The 9,514-nt window shown below is 36.1% G+C and overlaps 1 protein-coding gene across 1 annotated transcript in view; it reads left to right on the top strand.

Annotated features, from left to right (window-relative positions):
* Pcca (propionyl CoA carboxylase, alpha polypeptide) overlaps positions 1-9,514 on the top strand; it is a 301,142-nt gene that overhangs the window by 112,241 nt on the left and 179,387 nt on the right. Inside the window, 1 exon segment of the mRNA XM_013023003.1 lies at positions 7,138-7,216. Coding sequence (XP_012878457.1) covers positions 7,138-7,216 — 79 coding nt within the window.

Here is a 9,514-nt window from a genome sequence, read left to right as displayed (position 1 = left end):
ACGCATTATCCTGCCCATGTAATTGTAACCCCTCTGTACAGTATGTTCACAAATAAAAAAAAATAAATAAATTAAAAAAAAAAAGACTCTTATCTCCAATAAAGTATTTGAAAAAAGCTGGAAGTGGCGATCTGGCTCAAGTGGTAGAGGACCAAAAATAAATAAAAAGCAGCCATGTAAATTTTGGATAGAAGTTCTTTGTTCAATATGTGTCTTGTAAATATTTTGTTTTCCTACTCTGTTGCTTGTGTTTATATTCTCTTGATAACTTTACTTCACAGCAGAACTGGGTGTTTTTGTTTTTGTCTGTCATGGGACCTGATCTCTGGGCCTGGGCACTGTCCCTCAGCTCTTCAGCTCCAGGCTAGCGCTCTATCACTTGAGCCACAGTGCCACTTCCAGCTTTTTTCTGTTTATGTGGTATTGAGGAATCGAACCCAGGGCCTCATGCATGCAAGGGAAACACTCTACCACTGAGCCACCTTCCCAGCCCAGAAGTGGGTGTGTTTTAAAGCAAAGCTTAATATCAGTCTTTTTCTCTCATGAATTGTGTTTTTGGTATTATATATAAAAACTGATAGGAAACATTTTGCTTCATGTATCTTTATTTTAAGACATTGTACATATAAGACTGTTTTTTTTTTTTTTTGGTCCAGTCCTGGAGCCTGAACTCTAGGCCTGGGCACTGTCCCTCAGCTCTTCAGCTCAAGGCTAGCGCTTTACAACTTGAGCCACAGCACCACTTCTGGCTTTTTTCTTTTTGCTTATGTGGTACTGAGGAATCAAACCCAGGGCCTCGAGCATGCAAGGCAAGCACTCTACCACTGAGCCACATTCCCAGCCCAAGACTGTGTTTCATATTTCTATTTTATTATGCATGTATATATTTTATAGCATGATGTAAACTCATTAGAGCGTTAGGCCATACATAGATCATTGTGTGCTTGCATGAAGACATCTGTAGTGGTAGGGTTTTCCTTTAGGAGTCATACCTAGATACTGTGATTTTTTTTTTTTTTTTTGCCAGTCTTGGGGCTTGAACTAGGCAATGTCCCTGAGCTTCTTTTGCTCAAGGCTAGTGCGCTACCACTTAAGCTACAGCGCCACTTTCAGCTTTTTCTGTTTATGTCGTACTAAGGAATTGAACCCAGGGCTTCATGCATGCTATGCAAGCACTCTACCACTAACCCACATTCCCAGTGCCTATGATGGGTTTTATAATCGTTATGATAATGATTAGAAAGAAAAGTGAGTAGATTCTCTTTCACCCCCACTTGAGGCCTGAACTCTGGGTCTGAGTGCTATCCCTGAGTTCCTTTTGCTCAAGGCTAGCATTTGAGCTGCAATACCACTTCTGGCTTTATTTTTTTTAAATTTATTTAATTGGAGATAAAGAGTCTCACAGACTTTCACTCCCTGGGCTGACTTCTAACCATGGTCCTTAAATCTTAGCCTCCTGAGTAGGATGGCAGGCATGAGCCACTGACTTGGCTAATTTTATTTTTTTAAGTAAAGAATCCATAAGAGTTGCATGTGTTCAATAATTGTATTCCTACGCATTACTCCAAGAACATGGATTCCAGGCAGTAAGTAAAAAAATATTCATGAAACCATTTTATGTATAAATAGAACCATATGAAATCTGAATGTGCATATACAGTACAATGGATAATGTTATGATATGTTTCTATTGTGAAATATAGTGGTAAAAACAATACATGGGCACTTAAATTGTTAACTAGTATATTTATTTAGTAACTATTGTTTTTCATGTTACTCTGTAGGCACTGTTTCAGCTAATGGAAAAGTAACAATAAAAACCATTAAAGATTTTTAATCTTCATTTTTAAAAGCTTATTTTGTAACAAAGTAGGAATTGATTAAATTAAGGACCATTAATATTCATTCTTAGCAGTGAGTTAAATACTGTTTGGCTATAAAATATTCATGGATTCAAAATATCACTTTACAAATGATTTGCTAATTATATTGACAGAACAGAATGTTTTCCATGATGAAATTTAAAAGATCTTAGATAATCAAACCTATCAGTAAGGAGACAAAAAGAGCTCCTCTTCCCTCTGTCTGATGTGATGCAAAAATGAAGAAACAATATCACCTATATGGTAGTTAAAATTTTTTGTTAATCTAAATTAGATGAATGAATAATCAGATAAATTCAAATGTGGAATAGTCTCAAAAACATTTGGAGTGCTTAGAAATAATAGTGACATGGAGGACATCCCCATCAACAGTGTCTTTTGTACTTCTACCCCCGCCCCCCAAAGCACACGAACCATTCTCTATAATAGTAGCATAAAACATTTTGTTGCTGTTGTTTGGTACTAGAGTTTAAACATAGCAGTCACACACTTGGCTTGGTTTATTTGCTCAACTACTTGGTTCATGCCTCTACCCTAGTTATTTACTGGTTATTTTTTTGGATATGGATGGAGTCTTTTGGACTTTTCTTCTCAGAGTAGATTTGAGCTTCTATTCTCCTGATATCAGCTTCTTGAGTAGTTAGGATCGCAGGTGTGAGCCCCTAGGGTCAGGCTTCTATTTTTCACCTAAGGATCCTTCCTGCGTATTATGTATCTTTTATTTTTAATTCTAAGGTCCCATTTCCTATTATTGAGTGTGGTTTATTTAGAAATATCTATAGTCCTCTCACTGCCTGTTTTCAGCTACTGTCCCCAAAATATTTCTTATTTTCCTTTTACTTTGAACCTTTCTATTAGGAAGCAAAGGCCTTGCAATTATTTGTATGTTTCTCATCCATAAAAAGAGTAATACTTTTTTTTTAACCTCTGAGCAATTTCTGATTAGCACCATTTTCTCCATTTTCCTATTTTTTCTTTCTCCACTAGCTGTTATAGCCTATGAATGTTCAAGAAACTGTAAAAAAGATAACATATGTAAACAAAATAGGTTTCTTTATTTAGTGAATGACCCATATTGAAGCATGGAGATCTGATTTTATCACCTTTTAAGTGACAAGTTGTGTTCACCGTATATATGGTAGGGGTTGCTTGAAGAGTGAGGCTCTCTCCCTCCTCCCCTCCCCCACACCCTGCACCCTCCCTGCCCAGTCTTGGGGCTTGAACTCAAGGCCTGGATACTTTCCTTGAGCTTTTTTTGTTCAACGTTTGTAGTCTACCACTTGGTTTCCTGGTGGTTAATTGGGAATAAGAGTCTCACGGACTTTCCTGCTGAGGCTGGCTTCAAACTGCAATCTTCAGAACTCAGCCTCCTGAGTAGCTTGGGTTACAGGTGTGAGCCACCAGCGCCTGGCCTGAAAGGTTCTATATTGTGTATAAACATGGAGTTTTCAATTAGTGTGGAAAGATGGTTGTTTTTGACTTGGAATCTATAAAGGAGCAAGTTTCTAAGCTTCCAGTCTCCTTTCATTCCCTAATTTTCCATATCCACACCATTGCTGACTAACCCCCTAAACCAAATTTTAGGTCTGTCTCTATTGTGACTTACCAAATACAAGTTACAGCTGTCTATCACCTGGACCTCATGACCAGTCTACTTGCTTCCACAGTTCAGTCACTTGACAGCAGTCAGCGCAATCTTATAAACTATTGTCAGGGCTCTTCTGCTTCTATACAGTACTTGCCAGCTTGTCCTACCGCCAACCATCCTTTTCTCTCATTGATTTTTCTGAGGGCTAGCTCTTGTCAATTTCCTCAGAAGAGCCTTTTCAACACATTCTTCTGTGTTGTTTTATTATAATACCATTTTATATATGTATAATTATATTATATATTACAATTATATTCATATATTATATATTATGTACACATAGTGACAATGTATATTTATACACAATTTATGTATATATACAGTGTACATATGTGTGCATATATGTGTATATGTATATAGATATATACATATAAAATGTATACATGTATTTAGGTGTATGTATATCAGGTAATAGGTACCAGAAAACCAGAGGACTTTATAAATTATCCAATGTTTAATATATACTATATGTATATATATATATTCATTAAATGCATTTTAAAATGAATGAATGAAAATTTGATGGTAGAGTTAGACTGAATATTGCTTTCTTTGTGGTGGAAAAGCAAGACACACTGGTTGTTGGGAGGCAAGGAACTCAGAGAGCATGTCTTGTCCTGGCATTAAACTTGCTCAGCTCATGCAAGTTGAGTCCACAGTCAGGAATAGAAACATTTCAATTTTTTTTTCTTGGTTGTAGGGCTTGAACTCAGGGCCTGGGTGCTGTACTTGAGCTTTTTCTCTCAAGTCTAGTGCCCTTCCACTGTGAGCCACGGTGCCACTTCTGGTTTTCTGGTGGTTGATTGGAGATAAGAGTCTCATAGACTTTCCTGTATGGGCTGGCTTTGAATTGCAGTCCTCAGATCTCAGCCTCTAGAGTAGCTAGGATGACATATGTGAGACACTGGTGCCTAGCCATTTTAATATTTTGATAACCTAAATTCTTACAGTTCCTTAACCTCCCCCACCCCACCTATTCAGATTTGTTAAGTTCCATTTTGTAAGTATTCCTTTCTCTTTAACTGGGCAAAGCTAAAGTTAACTTCAGGCTGGAGTTGGAGTGTCAGTAGGCAGGTTACCTCTGACTAGGTAAAGGTGTGAAGAAGCAGTAGCACAAGACATAACAGTGAGAGGACAGTAATGCGAGGAAATTCTAAAATAGCACTGGGATCCTGGGATTTTATTTTTTATTTTAAAGCAGTCTTTTAGCCAAAATAAATAATTTCAGTACTGAGGAGATAGAGGGCTGGGGAAGAGCAATTGCCTTCAATCCCTAGCACTGTATTTAAAAAAAAAAGAAATTTCTACCTGGAAAACAGTAACTTACCAGGCTAAAAAACAAACCTTTATAGGATTTCAGAATACAGCTCAGAAATTAAACTAGATATAATCACTAACTTCTATAGTTTCTCCTTCCCTCCCAGCCTTTTCATTTTGGTTTGTTAGATGTTTCTTGAGAATGTTGCTGTTTTAGCTCATAGGTGTAACCAGGTTTAATACTGCATTGCCTTTTTCTTTGGGAAGCAATATTACTTTCTTACACATAGTTTCATTCATTAATTACCTCTGGACATTTAATTATTTCTTATTAATAATTATTTTATATATTTTGTGAACAAGAACAGTTTCTCCATTTACTTTGCAACTCAGAAATGATGGTATAGTGCAGGATCTAGAATAAATGACTGAGATTAGTACTGGAGTGAAAAACTCTGGAAGTGTTCTCATCCTCAGAGGGAGATGAGAGCACCATAGAGACAGAGGATGTGGGCACTAGGATTCATCTGTTTCCTGATACATGGATACATACTTTGTGTCTGTGAATTGGTGACATGGCTTTTGTTTTTGTTTTTGTTTTGATAGGAGAGAAATACAGCTTCATTAGTTTAAAAGACCTTAAATTGCTGTAAACAGGATTTTGTAGGTATGCAGTTTTTGAATTTGTAGTAGGAATTCTTCAGGTCTCAAAACACAGCTAAATTTTCTTTGCCAATTTCAGTCTAATTCATTTATTTTGAGATTCATCATGAGGCAGAAGCAGTGAATGAGACAAAGCGCGCACACACACACACACACACACACACTCACACTCACACACACTAAACCCATTCTTGAAAAGCTCCTCCCACAGTATCAAACACCACACAAGAGCATATGCAAGATTCCAGATGAAAGCATGCTAAGTCTGCCTTATTCAGCCCCCAGTCTATGTGTTCAGTTCCTTTTTTTCTCTGCTATTCTGCAAATAGGCTGTACTTCAAATGAGTTTTGCTCATTTCTTCAATTTAAAATGTCTTGTATCCTCATCTCTGTTTTGTTTCTATGTTTCCCAACCAAAATGTTTAAATCCTGCTCATCCTTCATTTAAATGACCTTTCCTGTATTATGTTTATCCCAATTTCTTTTCTCCAAACCTTCCGAAGATCCTTTGCTCTTTTCAGTCCCAATGGTGAAATTATTGGGTCTTTTGCTTCTCTTCCAGGATTTTAAGGCCCTTAATGTAATAACAATATGGTATTTATCTTGGTTCATCTCACTATACTTAGCATTGTTTTAAAATGCTATTCTGCCTAAACCTGAGCAAATATTTTTAGTTGACTTAATTCTGAAATATTTTGGAAGCAAGTCCTATTTTAACTATGAACTTAAGGTGATGTTTTGTGGTGAAAGGGTCAAAGGTCTGTGACATTTTGCCCCTCTCTTCCTTTTTTCTTTTTTAAGGATCCTATAGCTAGAGTGCAGTGCTATCATAGAATCACAGACCAGGAAGAGTCCTTTAAGGTCTTACTGATTGCTTTTTTCTTCAGGAAAAATCATTAACAAATGGCATTAAATGTATGAATATTTTTATCAATTTCCAGAAATCCTTTCCCCAAAGATGCTAACTTTTCTTGATATATAATCATAGTAATTTTTTATAACTAGTCTTGTAAATAACAATTTCATGATTTTATCTTCTCAAAACTTTAACTGAAAATACCCTTTATTTTGGATTTTGCTTCATATTTTTATGATAACTGAGAGAATGGATGGACTCAGTTACTGCTCCATGGTTATTAGTGAGCCCTGGATCTTCTGCTCCAGCCATATTTGACTTTTTCTCACAATATCATGCCAATTCTTTCTAATAAAAGCCATAAGAACGTTTTATGATGTCTCAAATGGAAGTACCTGGAAATCTTACTTTTGGAAAAAAGGGGATTTATTAGGCATGTAAACAGCAGTTTTGGACATCATATGTTTGTGTGTGTATGCATGTTATGTGAAATATATCTTCTACCTTCTAATTCAGTTTTGAAATTCATTGCCAAATAATTAATATATAGTTATTTTATTTCTAGGGAAAACACATTCTTTTGACACAGTACTCTTTTTTTTCTTTTGAAAAAATACGAATAAAAATATATGTGCACACACACACACACACACACACACACACAAACCACACAATCATTACACTGGTGTTGTTTTCCTGACTTTAAAGAAAGGAACTTTTAAATAAATTAGTTATCCTCTTCTTCGTTATTGAACATGTGGTCAGTTGTCATGTTAATACATCCAAATGATCAAAGTCTGAACTTCTGTCTCGTTCTTCCCTGCTGTTAGGCTACCCTGTCATGATCAAGGCCTCAGCAGGTGGTGGTGGGAAAGGCATGCGCATCGCTTGGAATGATGAAGAGACCAGGTGAGAGGCTGTCCAAAATATATTTTTGATGAAAATTGCAGTTACCAGAGTTTTATTAAACTGACAGGTAAACAGATACCAAAAGCATAATGGAGTAATTACAATAACCATCTAAGTTTTACTCCTTAGAGTGGGAGAAAAATGGATACCATGCAGAAACCTTCCTTATTTGTATTTTGATGATGACTATCTTATTATGGAAAGATTGTTAGAAGTTTTCTTTCATTAACAATGTATATTTCCTTTTGTTTTTACAGGGTTTTGAAAAAAAAACTATCATTACAATTCTATTTTTTAGTCCTATGGCTGCAAAATTCAGAATATTGCCTAAAGAGTTGAATTAAGTTTAAAGACAATTGTGTTTCATTGAGAGTTTATGTACTGGCTCAGTATGTACTTACTTTTCCTATCCATAGCAATAGTAAATCACCTTGATAATTTATAGTGTGAAATAAATCTCTTTTCCTTCTCAGTTTGAAGTGACTATATGTCTTTTACTCTGCTTAGAATGAGTTTTTTCTTTCTAGTTTTAGGAATCAAAATTAACTTTTTATTTGTTTTGAGATAGGATCTCATTATAACCCAGGCTGGTTTCAGACTCATGATTCTCTTGCCTCAGTCTGAGTGTGGGGAGTAAAGTGTGTGTTACCATGCCTGGCTAAAAGTAATGTTTCAGGGAAGTCATGTACAAATAGTACATGATGGCATCATATTAATTAGAAAATAGTTACTCAGGCAACTGCCTACATTAGAAGATTTTTTGGAGCCCTGGACCCATTTGTATTTTTTGTTTTCAGATTTGTCCCCAGGAGAAACCCATGTTGTTGTTGAAGAAGATGGAATGCAACCCAAGGGGTTATTAATGTCCTTTTGATTTTCTTGCCTTCTTTACCCAGAAGTAATCTGGTCTTCTAAATGATTAATTCTGCTTTCTCTTCCTTTCTTCATGGTTTTAGTTAGGTTTCAGAGATATAGCAATGAATAACCATAGGAAAAATCCATTCTCTTTCATTTTATGAATTAAGTTAAGGATTTTAACTTTGAATTCAGGAGAGGTTCATGAATATGGGTGAACAAAACATGTACATATTCCTTTAACCTGTACCTGGTATTTCCTATTTCCTCCAATATGGCAACAAATCAAACTAATAGTATCTGTGGAACTTTTCACTATTAGAAAACTCACATATTCTTTTTTTTTTTTGGGTCCAGTCGTGGGGCCTGAACTCTGGGCTTGGGTGCTGTCCCACAGCTCTTCAGCTCAAGGCAAGTGCTCTACCACTGAGCCACCTTCCCAGCCCCTCACATATTCTTTTATACCACTATGGTATTAATGATCTTCAAGTTGTAATGATGAGTAGACCTGTTTTTAGAGCTTATTATTTAGGAAAAATATTATAAGAATTATATCCTAAATATACATGCACAGGTATGTGTTTGCTAGGCTGGTGCTCTACCACATGAGCCATGCTGCTAGGCTGGCTTTTTGCTGGTTATTTTGGAGATAGAATCTAGCATACTTTTTTGTCTAGGCTGGCTTCAAATTGAGATCTTCTGAGTCGCTAGGATTACAGGAGTGAGAAGACACCCCACTATCTGAAATATTTTGGTGTCTATTTTTCAGTATAAATAAAGTCATTTATTTATAGAATCATTCATTCATATATTTATATATGTATGTATGTATGTATGTATGTATGTATGTCTGTGCATGTATTTATTTGCTATGCTACAGATCAGACTCCGGACCATGTTCATATTAGGTAAGCACTATACCACTGAGGCTATATTCCCAACCTACTTACTACTACTGCTACTACTACCACACACACACACACACACACACACAACTGTCCCTGAGGGTTATTGCCAAGGCTGACTAGTACTCTGTCACTTTAGCAACAGCTCCACTTCTGGCTTTTGTTTTTGTTTTTGGTCCCATGCATTTGATAACACTTTGAGCATTATTGATACTGTTGTTATTACTATGGTCCTGAGGTTTGAACTCAGGGCTTCCCACTTGCTAGACAGGTACCCTACTACTTGATCCATGTCTCTAGCCCTTTTTTTGCTTTAGTTATATTTTTGGATAAGTTCTTAATTGTTCTTCTAGGAGCTTGCCTTGAACTTATTCTTGTATCTGTGCTCTCACATAGCTTGGATAACAGGTACACAACCTCATGCCACATTTTTTCAGACTACTTTAAGTAACATATTATTATTATTTTTTATTGTGAAAATACTGTACAGAGGGGTTACAATTACATGGGCAAGATAATGAGTACATTTCTTATCAAG

This window comes from Dipodomys ordii, unplaced genomic scaffold (genome assembly GCF_000151885.1).
Source record: "Dipodomys ordii isolate 6190 unplaced genomic scaffold, Dord_2.0 Scaffold65, whole genome shotgun sequence".
NCBI classification, from domain to species: domain Eukaryota; kingdom Metazoa; phylum Chordata; class Mammalia; order Rodentia; family Heteromyidae; genus Dipodomys; species Dipodomys ordii.
This window is presented reverse-complemented; position numbering and strand designations above follow the sequence as displayed.